General features: G+C 37.6%; 1 protein-coding gene across 1 annotated transcript; it reads right to left on the reverse strand.

Annotated features, from left to right (window-relative positions):
• Positions 1-18863: 18863 nt before the first annotated feature.
• LOC145041074 (E3 ubiquitin-protein ligase AIRP2-like) lies at positions 18864-20957 on the reverse strand. The gene is made up of 5 exons (XM_078988994.1): positions 20653-20957; positions 20184-20346; positions 20018-20084; positions 19751-19949; positions 18864-19277 (listed from the first exon to the last, which is right to left on the reverse strand). The coding sequence occupies exons 1-5, from the start codon at positions 20739-20741 to the stop codon at positions 19070-19072; spliced, it is 726 nt and encodes a 241-aa protein (XP_078845120.1). The 5' UTR covers positions 20742-20957; the 3' UTR covers positions 18864-19069.
• Positions 20958-21273: the final 316 nt, after the last annotated feature.

Raw genomic sequence — 21273 nt, forward strand, 5'->3', positions numbered from 1 at the left:
GGTGTTCCAAGATCGGATTTGGATACCTAAGACAAGAGGAGTCAGAGATCTTCTGATGGAAGAAGCTCACAAGACCATGTACTCGATTCATCCCGGTAGCACTAAAATGTATAGGGACCTGAAACCCTACTACTGGTGGCCGACGATGAAGCTTGACATTGCGTAGTATGTGGCGGAGTGTGTGACTTGTGCGAGAGTCAAGACACAACATCAGAAACCGTATGGGAGTTTAGAACCGTTGCCTATGCCTATGGGTAAGTGGGAAGACATTACTATGGATTTTGTCACTAAACTGCCCAGAACAAAGAATGGTCGCGACATGATTTGGGTGGTCGTCGATCTATTCACTAAGAGTGCACATTTCATAGCAGCCAGGGAGAAATGGTCTATGGAAAAGCTTGCGAATTCTTATGTGAAGGAAATTGTGAGACTTCACGGTGTTCCGCTAACAATTGTGTCGGATCGTGATAGTCGTTTCACCTCAAGATTTTGGAAAATTCTACAAGAGGAATTGGGTACCAAGTTGTGTTTAAGTATAGCTTACCATCCGCAGACTGATGGTCAGAGCGAACGGACAATACAAACACTTGAAGATATATTGAGAGCGTGTACCTTGGAATTCCTAGGTAATTGGGATGAACATTTACCTTTGGTAGAATTTTCCTATAATAATAGTTTTCACTCGAGCATAAAGATGGCACCTTATCAAGCTTTGTATGGACAGAAGTGTCGTACGCCGTCTTGTTGGCTTGAGGCTGGGGAAAAGCAGTTTATGGGGCCGGAGATAGTCCATCAAACTGCTGAAAAGTTGAAAATAATTAGGGAGAGAATGTTAGCAGCTCAGGATCGTCAAAAGAGTTATGCTGACAAAAAGCGAAGACCGATGACTTTTGAAGTTGGACATTCGGTTTTGCTTAAAGTCTCGCCGTGGAAAGGACTTATAAGATTTGGAAAAAGGGGAAAGTTAAGTCCAAGGTTTATTGCACCGTTTAAAGTTCTTCAGAGGATTGGGAACCAAGCTTACAAGCTCGAACTACCAGAAGAACTGAATGGAATTCATAACACTTTCCATGTCTGTTATTTGAGGAAGTTCACGGGAGAAGTTCCCGACATAATTCCACTTTCAGAGTTGAGGATCGATGAGAACAAAAGGTTGATTGACGAACCAGAGGCAATTGTTGACCGAAAGACTATGAAGTTGCGACGTAAGATGGTTGAGTTAGTGCTTGTCTGATGGAAACACGCGAATGGGCCGAATCTCACCTGGGAGATGGAGAGTGACATGATGAGTCGCTATCCGCATTTGTTTGCTGGTGTGTGATTCCGGGGACGGAATCATTCTAAGGTGGAGAGAATTGTAACGCCCGTGTTTCTGGGCTTGCCATTTTTAGCAATGTAATAGTCTAGGTTAACCTTTGTAACTAAATTTGAAATAATAAAAATGTATTATTTGTGAATTATATGAATTATGTAATTTATGTGTTTATTTTCTTGATTTTTATAATTTAATGAATTAAGAATAAAATAAGCATCAAAATTAAAGTGTGAGATAAGCCCGATATCTTTGCATAAAGTTGTAGTGGTCGAAACAAGGATTCCGGAGATATAAGGAATGCCAAAATCCGAGTTATAACGAAAAAGTTATGACCTGTCGAAGTTTTGCGACAGAACCGACACGACGCCGAGTGACATAAAATATGAATTTAAGATAGAGCGATATTTAGCCTTAGCGATCTAAACGAAAGTCGTAGATTTCGTTAAACCGAGAGCATGCATAAAAGGAACGCCCAAATCTGACTTCGTATGAGGAAGTTATGATTTTTCTAAGTTTTGACTTAGCAGTATGCAGCCCGAATACTCGATTTGAGAGCGAGCGGTTTTTAGCCGAAACAATCTAAATGAGAATCGAAGATCTTGTTGTTAGTATCAAAACAATGAAAAGTTAGGCGAGAACGGACGTCAGACGAAGATGTTATGAATTTATAACGAAGTTTTTCTGTCCCGGCCTTCTAAAAATAAATAATAAAAATAAAAGTCAAAATTAGCCGACGGAGTCTAAATGAAAGTTATAGAGTATGGTCTGACCTTCGCGTGGATATAAAGAACGTCGAAAACGGAGCTCGTATGTGAAAGTTACGCAATTTAGAAGTTCGACGAGTTAATTACGCCCCGCGTAATTTGAGTACGCCCAGCGTACTCAGTCGGATGCAACTTGTCTGACCGATACTCGAGTGCCACCAATTGACGCACGCAGTGACGTCAAAGTACGCCCCACGTAACCCGAGTACGCCTCGCGTAATCCCAGACCCTCAGCCTATAAATAGAACTCGAATTCAGCCATTTTCTCTTGTTCAAACTCTTCCCTCTCTCTAAGTTTTTCCTTGATTTGCGTGCCAATCATATCCCAAAGCCCCGGTATCATTCCCAAGCCCCGAAGCAAGATCCGAAGCCCCGAGGATCCCGAAGAGCGTTATTCCCGAGCCGAAACGCTGCCCGCGAGGAGCCCGGTTTTGTGAAGATCTTCCAGATCTACGGAGAAACACCTATTCTGCAAGTCGTAGTGCTGTCCGATCATCTTCTGATCAAGTGAGTGTGTAGTTATTTTCTTTCCAACGCAATATTATGAAGTATTTCATATAAAATACGTGTTATGTGTATATATTTGGTTGTTATACGTGTGAGTGTATATTCACTCTCTTCTATCTTATAGATTTGATGTATTCTCTATGAAATACGTGTTATGTGTGTATGCCTCATCTGTTATGTGGAATATGTATTGATTAAAGCATGTTATACAGGTTTTTAAACTATGTATAAAAATGTATATTTTTATTTACTAATATGTTGGGTAGAACATGGGTAGATAATTGGTGTGTAATAAACAGATGAGAGGCCTCGGTGTTATTGGTGTTATTCTAGCCATTCAACAGAGTATGGATGACGACCACGGACTATTCTAGACTGTCCTGTGGAACACTAGCAGGCTCATTACCTGTAGGTGTTGTGAACGACGTGTTCACCGGTATACTCTATCCCCCACATGGTTGCCTTTAGGACACTTAATGTTGAGGAAGCCCCTCTGCAGTAATGTCCGTCCCGATGAAAAATCCTGAAATAGGTTCCTTATAATAGACGTTATTTTTAGGAACGTAAAGTGAGGATAACGGGAATGGGTAATCGGGTTTATTGTTGATTGTTGAATTAAATATAATTATTTATTGTGGGTTGAAAACCCTATATGCTCACCAGGCTCCCAAGCCTGACCCACTCAGTTTATTTGTATTACAGGAAGTGGCGCAAGAGCTTAAGATGGGCGAATCATCAAGTTGTTTTTGTTTACAAGTCTGTATATGTATATATTTGTTGGACGACTTGTAATGTTATCGTTTATGCTTTATGATCTGTATCGGAACATGACATCCCGACTTTTGATTATGAAATGAAATCATATTTCTTTATGAAACGTTTTGATAAATATCTATTTTATCATGTTTTGTGTTTGGGAACAAATTCCGCATCTCTTTTAAAATTAAAAGGATTTACTCTGAAAATGTTTAAAAAGCATAAATGAAACCGGTCTTTTCTGGCCGAGATTTTGGGGATGTCACAAAACGCATGGAGCATGAGAATGTCGAAAGTCATGGGTTATTAGGGTTTACAAAGTGTAACCCTAACATTTGCCACATTATAAATAGTGACCCCATAAGCCAAAATCGGCGACACCCTCTTTGGAGTCAAGTAACTTATTCTCTTAAAGCCTCTTCTTGCATATTGGTGTTTGTGAACCATTAGAAGCATCACACTTGAGGTTCTTAAACTTTTAAAGGTCGAGTACTCTACCATACTCAAGAGGTAAGCATCCAAACTAAGTTTTATTATATAGCTTCAATTGTATGCTAGCTAGGGTGCATGATTTGGAAAAACAAAATGCATGTATAATTAGAGAAAACATAGATCCAAAGCATTCAGGGTTACATGTGCACTTAGGAAGTGTTATAGTGCTCAAAACCCAACAGTGGTATCAGAGCCTAGGATTGTTTTCTATTATATTTGATGCTTACTAGTTTTTCAAAGTTGAAAAAAGTCAAAATTTTGCCTCTGACTGGTGAACTTGTCGAGTACATAAATAGACTTACAGAGTCCACTCAGTAACAGAGCAACTAACCGAGTCCAGTTCACACACTCGACGAGTTGAAGGCTCTGTGTGTATAATTTCGAGTATCTTAGCATGGTTTAGATTAGTAACACTACCACAAACTGTTTTGGTTCATTAGAAATGTTTTTTTTATGATATGGTAGTGCTTGTACTTATCCAACCACAAGATAATTGTCAAAGTTTTTAAAATAATTGTTGTTTTATATGATGAACAAAGTTGCTTTTAAAATTGTTGATTTTAAAATTATGTAATAATTTTAGTTGTTAGAAAATGATGTAAATGAATTTTAATGACCTCCATAACTTTTCCTCAAGTTATGGAAAATGAAAAGTTTCATACATTAAAATGGCATTAAAATCATATGTTATAAAAATGAAAGGACAATTGTCAAATATTAAAATAATAGGTTAATTATTTGTATTATTTGATATGAATTTCCTTACTACATGAGTTAGATTAGTAGAATATTATATGATAATTTTTCCTTGTTAGAATTGATCTAAATATTCTTTAATAAGTTCCATAAATTGTCCTCAAGTTATGGAACACCAAAAGTCTTGTCATAAATGGTTTTAATGAACTTCATAACTTGTCCTCGAGTTATGGGTTATCAAGAGTCTTTTCATAAAACAAACAATAAACTCATAGGTTATGAATATGAAGAGTTTTGACAAGTTTCAAAACTTGCCCTCAAGTTTTGGAATTTGCAAAGTCTCATTAAATGAAACTTTAATTCCAATCCCTAGAGTTTTAAAAGTTAAAATTCAACCCTTATATATATATATATATATATATATATATATATATATATATATATATATATATATATATATATATAAGAGCAAGTTAGTCTTACCGTTAGTAGGCCTCATTCATGAAACCGGTCTATAAGGGGGGTATAAGGTTACTGCTGATAAAATGGTGGTTTAATGGGTGTCCACTGTCACCCACCGCTTCCTTGACTGGTGGAGGTTCGTTAGCCGAACAGGTAGGATAGGACACTAATTCTCCCTCATTAAAAGTATAATGATAAATATATAGTAACTAAACTTTTATTAAATTCTCAATCTTAGTTACTTTAGGAAAATGTGGAATTGGTGCTAATCCATGAAATTGCACGTTGCACCTTGTTAAGTCGTTAGTAGAGCGTGTATGGTTAACCAGCACACTAATCTGGGAGTGATAATGTGTGGCAAAGGGTAACTTGATGTTAATCATAGTTCAATGGAGCGTGTGTGGTTAACCGGCACATTGATTAGGTGATTTGTAACATTGGGTGTACCACATTAATTTGCATGGTTATTCACACCTTATTTGTGATCCTCGATATCCCAGTCACAAACTTGAATGGCACAATCGAGATTTAAACATGTCATTAAAAAGTTCAATGAATCTCAAAGATCTAGGAATTTCAAACCAATTAAAACTTAATAATTTATTTCGTTTTTCATGAAGATGATATTCCACAATATCATACTCAGTGTTCTAAAAGGCGCGCCATGGCGTGAGGCGTTGCTTCGCCGTTACGAAAAACCTCATAACGTTACTGTTATACGTGGCACGTGGCAAGGCGTGATATGGCGCGTTATGGCGTGTTATAGCACATGTTTTTTCATTTGAGACACGGTTTTTTAATCTTTGTTATGTCTTTTCTAATTGGAGATACAAGTATTGTGGTTTTTGTTAACTTTTTGTTATTAGTTATTGACCTAACACTTCTAAAAAGTAGTTATATTTAATATAAAATTATATTTATGTGGTAATATAATTTTAAATTAATACAAAATCGCCGCCTTACATCACGTCTTGAAAAACGTCATGGCTCGCCTAGGATCGTTAAGCTTGAGGCTTGGCCTTGCCGCCACGCCATGCCTCACTCCATTTAGAATCTTGATCATACTTCACTTCCTCCATCTCCTACAATTATTCTCCCTTATCCACAAGCTTGAAGACTTGAAAAGTTCAAGGTTACTCAAGCCCTACTTGCAATGAAACATCAAGATGGAAAGTCTATATGTGCTCATGTCTTGGACATGAAGCTGCATATTGACAGGCTGGGAATGTTGGGTGTCGTGTTCCCGAGGAAGTTGGCTATTGACTTGGTTCTTTAGTCACTTCCCAAATGATATAATGAGCTCGTTAAAAAATACTATGTGACAGATCATGACATAACTCTTATTGATCTTGCATATTTTCTAATTGCTGCTGAATCAGCAATGGTTAGGCGCAATGATCAAGCAAACATGATTAGAAGATCTACTTCCCAAGCTGGCATGAACATAGGTAATGACATTGATAGTCCAGAAAAGATTCCTTCTCCTAGAGGAAAGGAATTGGCCATGGTCAAAATCTTTGATCACAAGAGAAAGGCCATTCTAGGATTGTCTCATGTGCCAATGCACACATACCTAAACGTCATGGTGGCTCCTGCAAAGCTCTATAGTCCAACCCACGCAGAAACGCTGGCCGGCAGCAGGCACTTCGGATGAGGAAAGCATTCACAAGGACGCTTTAGACCATTGAATGTAGACGACAGGCGAGGCCGCCGACCAGACGTTTACGTAGTCGCAGACAAACCACAACCGGCGAAACGACGAAGGGACGGTACAATGAACACCACAAGAGCAAAACCCACGACACCATTAATTGTTCGGTCCTGAAGAAAGAAATGGAGGAAAATAGCAAAAGGGAAACATCATTGAAATAGCACGAAGCCTCTGAGCAAAATTCGATGCTGAGAACGCCAAGGACGAGTCAAGGGAACACACCCAACCTAAGGAATACACATGGTAAGTGTCAAGAGGGAGAGGTAGGATGAGCAAGGCGATCCAATGGGCATCATGACGCCAACCCATGGACTCACATTCTCAGAAAGAGACCCCCGACTTAAAGGCTGGAAGGGCAATAACCCACTCATAATCCAAGCATCCATAAATAACGTAACTATTCATAGGGTATACATCGACACAGGCAGCTCGACGGACATAATTATGCAACCAGCAAAAATATCATAGGAGACCAAGAGGGAAAGGGTCAAAACGGTGAATGATAAAGAGGTCATCAATGAAGATTACTCATACCAATCCATAAGCATTGGCTGTAACCTTCCAGAGCGAACCAGGGGGGAAGTTGGTAAGCCCGTTGAGATAGTACAATCATGTGTTCACGTGGACCCCCACGGACATAGCTGGTGTAGACAGAAAAGTCATAGAATACAAGTTGATGATCAAACTGGGCACAAAGGAGGTTAAGAAAAAAAAGAGTCCACGGAGGGGACCGTAACCAAGTGATCAATGCAGAGGTGACCAAGCTAACGAGGGGAGGAATTTTGAGAGGGGTGGTCTTCCCAACCTGGATCGGTAATCTTGTGATGGTAAAAAAGCATGATGGGCCATGGTGCATGTGTATCGGCTATTTTGACTTAAACAAAGCATGCCCCAAAGATTGTTACCCCCTATCAAAGATCGACCAGAAGGTGGAGTCACTAAAAGGTTTCAAACTAAAGTGCTTCATGGATGCCTATAAGGGGCACTGTCAAATCCTGATGAGCAAGGAAGATGAGGAGAAGACAGCGTTCTACACAGATCATGGCACCTTCTGCTACACCAACATGCCATTTGGATAAACGCGGGAGCGACGTATCAACGGTTAGTTGATTCCATATTCACTAAGCAGATTGGAAGAAACATAGAGGTATACGTTGATGACATGTTCATCAAGACTCCAAATGAAAAAAAACTACTGGAAGACGTTGAAGAAACCTTCAAGGCATTAGAAAAAGCTAAGATGAAGCTGAATACAGGAAAGTGAACCTTTGGGGTAAAAGAAGGACAATTTATAGGGTACTACGTGACTAGGCAGGGAATACAACCCAGCACCGTCAAGATAGACGAATTCATGGAAACACTGCCACCAAGTACCTTAAGGGATGCACAGGGCCTAAACGGAAAGCTTACTGCGCTTAGCCGTTTCATCTTGAAATCAGCTGACAAAGCCATGCCACTTTCACACGCTTAAAGGATGCATTCAGAAAAGTAACTTTTAGTGTACAGCGCCAGCAGAGGTGGCCCTTCAACAAATCAAAGAAGCTTTGCACAAACTGCCCACGTTGGCCAACCCTATCCCAGGAGAAACGTTACAGATATACCTATCAACTTCGGCTGAAGCTATTTCATCTGTGCTAGTTGTAGAAAGAGAAGGAGAGCAGAAGCCATTCTACTTCGTTAGTCAGGCATTATAGGGCCCTGAACTCAACTACCCCGCCCTCGAAAAGTTGGTACTTGCACTCATCTACACTGCCAAACGACCTCATACATAACTTGAACAGAAACATTGGGTTGCTCAGACACCCACTGGACCCCCTCGGATAGTTGAACGTCATCATCGGGGATCATAACAAGTGCTGATGGTGTTGAAGATAATGAATTCAGAAGGCAGGAAAAGCCACGCCTAGTCTGAACTCGTTTAGCAATGTTAGGAGCTCCAGTAACCATCTCACCCATGGCTAATATGGCTTTTCTCTTGGCCAGCACACGATGGACATCAAAGATAACACCATCTTTGATGTCCTCATTCACCCCAACCGAACTAGAACAAGTGTCACTCAAAGGTGCAAAAATGGTAATGGGACAAGCAACTACAACAGTTGGTGTCGGCATCCCACTAACCACAGAGGGAGTAAAGGCGGCAGTGGCCAGGGTAATCTAGTCAACACGTCGAGGGGAGGAAGGCAATCGACCAGATCTACCTCTCGGTGTTCCAGTTTCCCCCGATAATGCTTTCGTAACACTTCGTCCATGGATAGAGAGGACTCAACACCTGCAAAACGATGGGACATGAGGAAAACACATAGCCAAGGTGTATGGATCAACCAAACCAAAAACCCTAACCAATATAAAGAAAAAAAGGGGGGAGAGGAGGAAGAGTTAAGGAAAACACTCACCATAAAAAGCAGATAAGAAGATCGCCATTTTCACCCAACGCCTCCAGGAGGGACTCATTCCCACACCTGCCAGCAACACCTCAGAATAATCCTCAGGAGTAACCTGGATGTTCTTTAAAAGGTCAGCGACACTTTGGTTGTGTAGAAACAGTTTGGGAGTAAGATCGACAAGGGACTTAGCATGATATCGCCCACTACACGCCAAACCGTGATTCACCCATAACCACTTGTCCTTCCAGTTCTTGGGGGTCTTTCCATCGGGAACCAAGGTATGCCCCCTCTCCGGATGGAAAAAGTGCACTTGTCACCAATGCAACAGAACCTAAAGAAGTATTTAAAGACAAAATAGTCGGGGAGAACGTCGTTGGCGCAACAGATCATCTCAAACGCCACTGCCTTGTTCACAACGTTGGGAGTCAACATCTGGATACTACAAACTTGTTTTCGAAGGACCTCTTCCTGGAAATCAGTAAGAGGAAGGCGTAACCTGGCATCAAGGGACTTCAGATAGACCCCCACTTTACCAGGAGAGGGAGACGTAATAGATGAACCAGGCGGCGGGAACTCGACCCCATCCGATGAAGAAAGGTCGTATGTCTCCTCCATATACTGGTACTTAGCACTAGAAGGGAGATTTCCAGATGAATCGACCATGGAAGAAGAGAAGAAAAGAACTAAAGAAGAAAAGTGAACAGAAGAGAGGAAGCGTGAGGAAAAAGAAAAATGATGATAAGTGTTCTTATATGAGAAAAGGAAAAGTGGGATATTCAAAATCCCAGACACATGACGTAACCGCTAGCCATGATGAGCTAGTGCAGCAATGTTACGTCTACCGGACTGGGGGACTTGATAACGTGCCCTAGCCAGCACGAAAGGGTCGCGCCCAACACAGAAGGATGGCGTGCCCAGCAGACCAAGTCCAGTGGGTTAGCACCCGCCAGCGCCCCTGAGGGCATGTCGTTCTAACCAAAGGAAGCGCCTACCAAAGGCACCCTCGCAAGAGGCTCACGCCCGCCAAGGGCGCCCCAGAGCTCCACGATAAAAGATACAGTCAGATGACAAAGCAAGGCCCTAGAGCATTACCGACAGGACGAATGGCAGCGCTCTGACAAGTAGAGGAGCATGACCCTCCAGTCAGCGCCCCGGATCCTATCGGCTCAGTAGATCTTGTCTCGTACGGACGAGCAGGATCGTTGAGTATAAAAGGAAAAGATCATGGCCCCGGTAGGTAAGATGCCTTCTCCAAGCTATACTCATACACATTCCCTAAAACCTACTGACTTGACCATCGGAGCATCTTTCCGGGAGCACCCTCCTGGGAAATGGCTGACGGCCTCTTTTCTCTGTGATCTTATAGGATCAATTCAGGAACTGTTGCCGAGGTCTACTCAGAGCAAGAGCAAGGTCGCATCAGCTTGCAACCCACCAAATGAGCCCAAACTTGAAATGTGACAACAAACTAGAAATGACTAAATCTCATGCATGGTCACAAATGAACCATCAAGATTGAAACTTTACTGCTTATGGGACATTTTAGCTATGAGGGTGGCAACCCTAAGCTTAAAAACGAAGTTGCAACATAAAGATCCATTCATAAAGCTCCATAAACTTATATATAAGCTTCTATGAAGAAATTTTATAGCTTTATACCTCAAAAAAGTCTGAAATGAAGCAATAACCCCAGATCTATATTTTCTCCTTAATCCACCACCTTGCTTTGCTCTTCAATTCCTTGAAAAATGGGCCCAAAACACCAAAATGCTCTCTAATGGTCTTCTAAGCTTCAAGAACACTCAATTAAGAACTAAGGTTTCATGGTAGTTGCTTTAGAGTGAGAGGGAAGCTGATCCTTGGAGCATTATGTTCTTTATATAGTTACATGCCCCAAAATTAGGGTTTAGTGACTTTAAGCGTACGTTGGGCGTACTTCTCATACGTTGGGCGTACGCCTCTAAGAACCCGCGACCAAATAGCCTTATACGTTGGGCGTAACCCATCTTACACTAGGCGTACCCAGTCGGACACATGCATGCTCCCCTTGCATGCATGGGACTTGCTTGTAAAACATTTCCATTAGGGACCATTTATGCCAATAATTTCAAACTGCTATAACTTCTTCATTCTAAGTCTGTTTCCGACAAACTTTATATCCATGAAAAGGTGGCAGGAAACCCTATGCTCCAAACCACACCTCCAAGTCTAAAAATTTCCTAATAAGACCCGATACCCATAAAAGATCGAATAGCTTATACCATTGGCATTCGAGACTACAACCGAGTACTTTCGAAACTGGATGTTACAGGACTGCTAATGAACAAGAGTTTCTGGATCCAAGGTCCTCCTTCCAAGATAGGTACTTCCAACTTCAAAGCTCCTTTCAAAGAATCACCAAAATCAACTTTCCAAGCTCACACAAGCTCACACACTTAAACTTGCAAGGTAATACATGTATCTAGGGTTTCTAGATAGGGAGGTTGGTAAGGAGGCCAGCTAAGGGGGTTTAAGGTCTTTAAATAGGGTGTAAAACCCTAAAATTAGGGTTTTCTTTGAGATGCCAACTTGTCGAGTTGGGACATACCGACTCGCCGAGTTAAAACCTACAGCCACAACCCTTCTCAACACAACGAGTTGGAGCTCCCTAACTTGTCGAGTTCCAACAATAATTCCAATTTTTTAAGAAATGATTTATACCTGAACCAAGTCTTACATGATCGCATCGCATCTACCCATGTTTCCGCAACTTTATGATTTTGGGATTGTACTCTGATAACTATTTCTGCTCTGATATATTTTTGAATGATTGAAAAAGGATAAATGATGTTTATGGTTGATTTAAAAATGAAATTTTTACCTTCTGATTTTTGGGATGTTACAAGTTGGTATTAGAGCCTTGGTTTGAATGATTCGGGCATACTTTTGGGTGTGTCTAAACTTAAACTGAGGGTTTGGTAGATTTTCATAAAATAAAAGTTTTATATAAGGATTTTCTAGTAATAGAAAGGGGTGTGGTGCGTGTAATTAGTAGAGCTCAAGTAAGTGATTCCCCGAATACCTATACATGTTTGTTATGATTTTATGTTATGAGAATTTCATGCTAGATTAAGGCTTAGGATTTCATGCTAGGAGAGATGCCTTTATCTGCCTGATAATTTGAGCTTATGGAATTGCATGCTAGAATGGATTTTTAAATAGTTGGATGGATTGGCCTGATATGTTAAGACTCGTAGCCTAGGAGGATCGAATGATATGCTAGATTTGGAAATCTGTATTGGTCGAAGTAACTGCTAAGTATATGCCTTAAAAATTGTATATGGTTAGGATCATATAGCCCTAGAATGACTGATTTGGCCTTATTTCATGTTCCTCGTTTGGTTGGTCCTAGGGTAGATTATTTTATTCGACAGTCTATTTGATCCTGTGTTGTGTATAATTTGCATGCATATGGTAGTCGGTGATGAGAGTGGAAGTTCATAGCATGGGTTGTAGTAAGTGAGCTTTGGAGGTTCTTTATTTGTTCTATGGCTTGGAGTGTTACTACATAAATGTTGCTAGCTTTGTGCTTTGTAGGACTCTTAGTCATATGAGTTAACTATTAAGTGAATTTTTCAAGTCATATGTTGTAAAGGTTAAATAATCTCAGTCTTGGATTTGACTCTATTGCGCAACTCTCGTTTGAGTCTAACTGTTGTAGGATTAAGTCTATTACTTAAAGGATTATTTAAGCTTTGTGTCATGTGAGTATATTCATGAAGTAGTTAGCTGATATTAGTGGGAGTTCTTTAGCAGCTGATGGCAGGGGGAGGTCGGTAACCTAGGAGAGCATAGGAAGTGTTTTTAACGGGTTCAGATACGATGTTTAGCGAGTACTTGGAGTACTGGTTTGAGAAGGTGACTTAGAGGATTTAGGATGATTCTTGAGGAATGTGAGGATAGGTGTGGAAGATAGTAATGGACCCGAACTACTAAAAGCACGAGATCCATACTCAAATCGAGGAGAGTCACAGAGAATTTAGGAAGCCTACGGATGAGGATTTTTTGGGTATATTTTGATCATGTGTATGGTCGCTTTTTCAGTATGGTGATGAGCACTCATGGAGGAGGATTTGATTCATGCTCAAATGCTGGTGTTGAGACAATGGATGAGCGAACGCAGGAATTTATCTAGTCGAAGATCACTTGCGGTATTTTAGAGAAGACTATTGTGATGTTTGGTACCATCAAGGAAGGGATCATGGAACTCTTGGATGCTCGTTTCGGGGTTTTTAGGGTTGAGATTGCAGTAGGGAAGTTGGGGGTCCATCGGGAGCTCAAGGCTTGTAGAGCCCTAGAATCTTTTGGGGAGGTGGATCCTATTTCTAGATCTTTTCATGAGGGGTCAAAGGTGGATTATGCATCATGCCTTCCTGGGGATCGATTCCATGATTGGATTGCCACTGAGGTTTCGCAAGCCTTACGCGATGAGTTACCCGACATTATTGGTCGCCAGGTTTGAGAATCGGATCTCGGTCATCCAAGAAGTTGATGGGATGGTCGAGGTGACTCGGGAACAAGAGCTTCGTTTGGAGAGGCAATTGGGGAAGAGGAAGCGGACTCATGATCCTACTCTGCTAGCATCATCTGAGCAGTTCGATGCTATTATTCCTGGTGATAGAGACCTGAGGGGCCACAACATTTGTGCTAAGGGTGGAGGAACCCATGAGTGTGTGCAACAAGTCTAAGCATCAACTCTAAATTCTGATCATCGAACCATGTGACGGAAATCCATCTCTCACGGTCAGAATCACCTCACTCTTCTTAAGCTTCCTTGTTTCTCTTAGATCCTACAATAACATCAAAATATGATCATCACATCATGAATTAGGAATCTATGAATAGGAACTTGTTAAAATAATGGAGTTAGATAATGGATGTACCTGAAGTATAGTCAGACGATTTGACTTTACCATCTCTAAGATCTTTCAGGTAATCTGGGCAGCTTTGCAATCAATATCCCTTCATTTAGAAATAGAAACATATGGACCTTTTAGGTTTAGCACATGGAACTATCTCATAACTAGCATTTCTCTTTACCATATGATCAAACGTTTTGACCTTGGCCGATCCCTTTCCATTGGGAAGAGAAATCTTTTCTGGACCACCATTGTCACCATTGTCCATATCTATAGAAACTTTGGAATTAGACCCTTCAAACACTTTTGCTTCACTTGTGCTCTTGAGCATTTTTGCTTAAGAAACAATCAACATATGTGTTAGATCAATTAGGGTCATGTCGAGGTTGCTCATATAAAAGTTCTCAATAAACTAACTATATGACTCAAGAAGTGAAAGGAGAACCCAACCAATGGCTTGTTCCCTTGGTAAAATGACACCCAACCTATCTAATTTGTTAATGTACAATTTCATTTTCAGAACATGCGTACACACAGAATTTCCATCTCACTATTTACATGCCAATAGGGCTTGAGTAATTTCGTATCTTTCGAATTGAAGGAATCATGACATGGGGAGAGTCACTGGAGGAGGAGGGGGAGGAAGAAGAGTTAGAGTAGCATGATATCAATTTCCACCATTGCTCGAATATGGGAACATACTTTCACCTTTATCAGAATATGGGAGATCATCTTCGAAAGGAAGAGGGAAATCATTTTCAACATAATAAGGAAGACCATTGTTGTCTTGACTCGACATCTATAATGGGAGAAAAGAGAATTCAAGTTAGTTTATTTTAATCCTTAATTATTAACCCATAAATTTAATTTAAGACTAGAATCCATATTTTCGATTCAAACTTTGAAGAGGGACGTCGTAATCAAATTTGAATCTATTTTAGGCAGGTAAAGCTTTTACCAGTTTCAATCTTATTAAACTCCTGGATCTTGTGAGATTCATTGAATCTTATCAATGACATGTTTAATCTCAGATTATGCTCTCACTTTTGTGATTGGGATGCCAATGATCACAAACGAGATGTGAATAACCATGTAAATTAGCTTGGTACTCTCGATGTCATTTATCATCTCATTTTAATGTGTCGATTAACCACACATGCTCCATTAATCAATGATAATTATCGAGACACCCATTACCACTCTTTATTAGTCCCACATTAGTGTGTTAGTTAACCAAACACGCATCATTAACAACTAATAAAGTGTAATGTGCAATTTCATGGATTAACATACAAACTCACATTTTCCTAAATTAACTAATAGTGGGATTTTTTAAATAGAAGGGTTTAGTTACTTTTAATATCATTATACTTTTAATGAGGTTATGTCCTATCAAACTCGTTTAGCTAACGACCCTCCACCATACAAGAGAACGGTGGATAAGAATGAATACTTAATGACGGTCATTTTATAGGTCGCTTCCTTAAACTCCCCTTACAGTATGACTTAGTGAATGAAGTGTACTAGTGGTTTGACTGACTATTCTTATACATATAATATATATTAAATTTTAGTTATATATACATAGTATAAGGTGTATTCTAAACACTTTAAAATTGCAAGAGCTTAATCTTTTAATAAATTAAACTTTTAATTTAATTAAATTAAAACCTTTTATGGATTTATTAATTATCTTTTAACTAATCACTTAATTAAATTAATAATAAGACCAATAAGGATGTTTTTTAAACTTTTCAAAATACCAAATATTATTTGACATTAATTATTAAGTTCAAATAATATCTAGATTTTATTATTTATACACTTAAAAAAACAATCATATTAATCAACAAAAGAAATAATCAAGTCAAATAATTATCTCCTAACTTCTAGGCTTTTATTTTATCATCATAGATACACTAAAATCGGATCTGGAGGATAAGTATAGCAAGTAATTATCAAACAAAAGCATATTAGGCAGAAAACATCCAGATTTTCGGATTTGGACTGAGCTCACGTCGTGAGTTGCGATAAATCGAAAAACAGGTTTCTTTTAATCGATTCACTAATGTGCAAATACATGAAAGAAATCCCTAGGCTCTGATACTACTGATGGGTTATTAGGGTTACAACTACAATGCACTAAGCAGAAACATTTTAAGCAATTCAAATGATTAGGGCACATGCAACTTAATATAATCTATGTCTTTCACATATAGCAACATACTATGAACGGTTATCCTACAAACTTTTCTATGAAGAAACTATTCATAAGATAAGAAAACTAACCTTAACGATTGTTATAGAAAACAATCTTGAATTCCTCCTTGAAAGACTCTTGGAAGCAAACGCCCAAGTGTCGCGCCTCTAATGGTTCACACTCAAACCCTAGCAACCAAGGAGCTTAAAGAGAGAGAAGAGAATAGTGGAAATTTTAAGCGTATGCCTCTAGGAAGAGCATGAACGAAATATTAAACCCTTAGGGGTTTATATATGAGTTTAGGAAGTTGTTGGATAAGGCATGTATCTCCAAGACAATCATATCATTTTGTTATATTTAATTCTATGATAGGTTAATTAATAATGATGGGTATTTTGGTAAATTATATATTTGTTTTTAAAAGTAGGCTATTATTTTAAGACAGACCAAAAATAAAAGATAGACAATTAATACGGGATGGAGAGAGAGAGAGAGAGAGAGAGAGAGAGTGTGTGTGTGTGTGTGTATATATATATATATATATATATATATATAAGTAAATTACATAAATGGTCCCTATGGTTTGGGGTAATTTGCGCACTTGAACCCTAACTTATTTTTTTTTAACTCGGAATGTCTTTACTGTTTTTTTTTTTTTGTTACGCGTTTGGTTCACACTATTTGTTTTTGTTACGCGTTTGGTCCATATCTAACTTAAAAATACTATTATTTAAATAGAGAAAATAGTGGAGTATGTAAGGTAAGATGAGGATGGTGGGGTTTGGGGTGTGTTAATTTAAATAAATTAAAAAATTAAGAGAAAAATATTTAGGTAAGACAAGACCAAATGTGTAAAGAAAACAAACAATAAAGACCTTTCGAGTTAAAAAAAAAATAAGTTATGAATCAAATACTCAAATTACCCATTCGTGTAATCTACTCTCTCTCTCTCTCTCTCTCTCTCTCTCTCTCTATATATATATATATATATATATATATATATATATATATATATATATATATATATATATATATATATATATATATATATATATATATATATATATCGAAGAGCAAATAGGAGAAGGGTTTATAGGGGATTAACTTTATAGAGTGGGGTATAGTGAATGGGACTTTGAAAAGACACTAAATTGGCTTTAAAAGGAAGGAAATGCCCACTAACAAAAAGTCCTTTTTATTTCTTGAAAACAGATTATTTACTTAACATATAAAATATAATAAAAACAAAAATGGAGGTGGGGTGAATAATTGATGAGTTGTTAACAAATTGAAAGGATGAACACAATGCAACTTCAATGAAGTGGGATACCTTTTTAATTAATTTAATATAAAGTCAGAATTTCATATCCTACATGCTTGCCTTTGTGTTTGTTCTCTACCTATCAATACAATAATTTATTTTATATTTTTATGGATTTCAATGTATCGCAGAACAAAACATATGTAGTTTTACGGCTCATGTTGATCTTTTGATGAAACTTGGTGGTAGTTGATGATAAGAATCATAGAAAAAAAAAAAAAAAAAAAAAAAAAAAAAAAAAAAGATAATTTGCTCCTAGTCGGTTTTGGTATGTAAATTGGATTACGGACCAAAAATTGTTTATTTATGTTTCATGTTGGATAAGTTAATTGGAGTATAATGTGTAGTTGTTAACAAAAGAATATGCTAAACATTGTGTTAGGAAAAAAACAAAACAAAACCATTAAAGTGAGGCAGAAATACATTGTAGTGTTAAATATTTGAGAGATGCTTTAAAGTTTAAACCATCAAAACTATATAGTATTTATTCCTTTTTGTAATATCCGAGTGATGCTTTTAACCAAAAATTATGGTTTTATCATTATACTTGTTAACATAAAGGAACACTAACTTATGAAATAGTGTGAAAAGTGAAAACACTAATAAAATTTGTATTATTTGTGCAAAATAACCATTAAAAATCTTATGTCACATATTTCCGCCATTTTTTATTGCGTTTCAACAGTCACGATGATTTGCGCATTATATAAAATCAAAATTTTAGCCTAATAGGTACGAAAAAAATATGTATGCGTGGAAGAAGAATAAAGGAGATTTTTTTAACTTTTTTTTTTTTTTTTTTTTTTTAAGAAAAGCACGCTATAGACTTATAGCAATTTAATTACTTAAGGGCTTAGGCCATATGTTGACGAAGTATGGGCCACAATCAGCCCATGAGCAAAAACGCATCTCGGCAAGACATTTGTATGTTAATTATTATTTTCACGAAATTTATTTATTTATGAGTCTGTACTAAAATTTGTATTCACCTCTATTATTTACGAAAATTAGCTGGAGGGATACACTCATAGATGCTAATATTGCATGTGCATCCTTTCGTTGATATATGAACACATAGTCCTTGGTGTGTGTCAACTTTTTTTTTTGGCATATGTCCAGATTAAGTGAAAATGAAACTACAATGTATGGTTGTCTGAATAAATGTTGAACCCTTAAAACCCATTAAAGTAAAACATGAATAGAAGATACCTAAGTATCAAACTTAACGTTACAACCCAATGGACAATATTCTTGTTTCTAAAAATAAGAAATCACACCGATTAATGATCAAAACATGAAGTAAGGTCTTTTTTTTTTTTTTTTTCCATTTCCATTGATTTGTCAACACCATAAAGAAAAGAAAAAAAAAACTACAATCTTTCACCATTTCCATTACAATGCTCGGGTCCCAAAAAAAGGCCGAGTCAAATGTTGCTTTAATTACATATAGATTCTCGCTATATACAGATAAACTATGCAATAATCTGCAAATAGCAAATGCTCTACATTTTGGAAAGTGAAAACCCTACCTTTTTGGAATCCTTTTAAAGACCGGTTCATTCATATCAGATATTCATATAGCAAGAAATGGGTATCGGGAACAACAAATGGTAAGCTCTCAATGTAAAGATAGAAGCATCTTAGATTCTCTTTAGCTAGAGTGATTAGGTCAACTGAATCGCTTTCATTGGTCAAAACCCATAAGTCTCCTGAATGCACCTTCTTTAAGCTTCCTCTACAGAATGGACATGACTTCGACCTCATGTTCCTGTCACCATAGAGTTTTCATTAACAAATTGTTAGAGCCACCAATTTCAACTCATTTACCTAAAAATGAATCAATTTGTTGCTATTATGGGTAAAAAGAAAAAGATAATATACATTGCTATTATCGATATATATATATATATATATATATATATATATATATATATATATATATATATATATATATATATATATATATATATATATATATATATATATAAGTAAATAGCTATTATGGATAAAAGAATAAAAATACGTTGCTATTATGGATTTAAAATAAACTACATTGTCTTTATAGGTAAAACGAGGAAAGCCTAATCCCCACTATTTTCCCTTTATAAAATTCAAAATAACAAGACAAAATGGCTCATGAGCCCAAGAGACCCGACCCGTATTATAATTACAAGTTTCAACACAAACCCGTTACCCAGCCCATGTGTGTGTGTGTGTGTGTGTTGAGAACAAATGTCTTACCAATCACGAAAGCACCCAATGCACATTGAGTGGCCACAATTAGGCATCGCCATTTTATCACATGTTTCCATACATATCCCACATTCATCATCGCTTTCAACGTCTTTACAATGGCTTTTCTTGTCATCATCATCATCATCATCATCCCTCAGTTCAATCAAATAATCCTCCAGTTGTTTGAGCGAAGGGTATATAACAGCTGCAAGAATCGTCAAGATTTAGGAACAAAAATGTCGAATTCATTTTAAAGTTAAACGAAAGATATACCATAGAATTCTCTGAGTGTAGCTTTTCTTTCCTGAGACGACATTGTTTGAATGCCATCAACGTAAACCTGTTCATTCAAAGATCGGAGCTTTTTATTTATTTATTTTGGTAACTCGGGATTTTGTAATCTAGGTGATTCGAATAGAGAATATGGATCTCTTTTTACCTTGTATACGAGTATATGAAGAAGGCCAAGATAACTTGGAAGCGAATCTGTACAGCTGTAGTCCATCCAGTCAATCAAATAGAGCAAAAATGGAGCAAAAGTGCCGTATGATAATTTCATTCGAACGGAATCCCCTTCATCATCTGGAGGTAGAGCAGATGCTCTGTGAATTAAAATCAAACAAAAACATCAAATTGATTTAAAAGTTCGCAATTAGAAACTAATTATTCGACTCTTAGAAAGTCAACACTGTAACATGAACAGGATTTGTATTTAAAAAAATAATGGTACAGTAGACGAACTTGTGAACAAGAAAACAAACAGTCAAAGATGATAATTCGGGAAAAAGGACAAAAAGTTTCACAGATTATGACCCAAAACCCCGAACTTGATTATGATAATTAACAAAAAAAAAAATACTGCCAGCAACCAATAAAAAAAAAAGTAGAAATGTAGAGAGAATATTTACAGGGCATTGGCATGGTGGATATGAGCTTCAAGGGTTTTAATGGATTCTCTAAAAAGAGAACTGTTGCTGTGGGATTGTTTGTGATACATTAATTCTGAAACCCTTTTGTGTTCTGAGGCAGATTCTCAAGAGAAAATAAGAAGTGGAGAGGAGCAAGAAAAGAGGGTTTTTAATGGCGGAAATTTGGGTTTAAGAGGGAGAGAGAAGGAAGGGTTTGTTTGTTTGCTTAAAGGTGTAATCTTTGCAAAGAAAAGAAAGGGATATCTTTGATCTTCCTTTGCTTCTTCTCTTTCTTATCGTAGTATCTTTTGTCACCTTCTAAGTATTTTTGTTGTAGGTCATTGTTTAGCGATGTTAACGGGATGTGATGTGGGTTCTCCTTTTAATTTCAATTTTTGTTGTATTTTAAATTTTGGATTTGGATTTTATTTGAGTCGAATAAGTGAATAACTAAATTTCAAAAACTTGGTAGCATCATGACATGGACACACGGTATCTCCGGACCCATGTGAAGTCCATAACCCATTCGTTTGGAAGATGAGCAAAAATGGCATGTTTATTTTTGGACTTTGGAGTCTATCCGATTATAATCCTGACAATGTTTCATATATTTTAATAGAA

The sequence above is a fragment of the Lactuca saligna genome, chromosome 4, assembly GCF_052625555.1.
Source record: "Lactuca saligna cultivar CGN05327 chromosome 4, ASM5262555v1, whole genome shotgun sequence".
Taxonomy (NCBI): domain Eukaryota; kingdom Viridiplantae; phylum Streptophyta; class Magnoliopsida; order Asterales; family Asteraceae; genus Lactuca; species Lactuca saligna.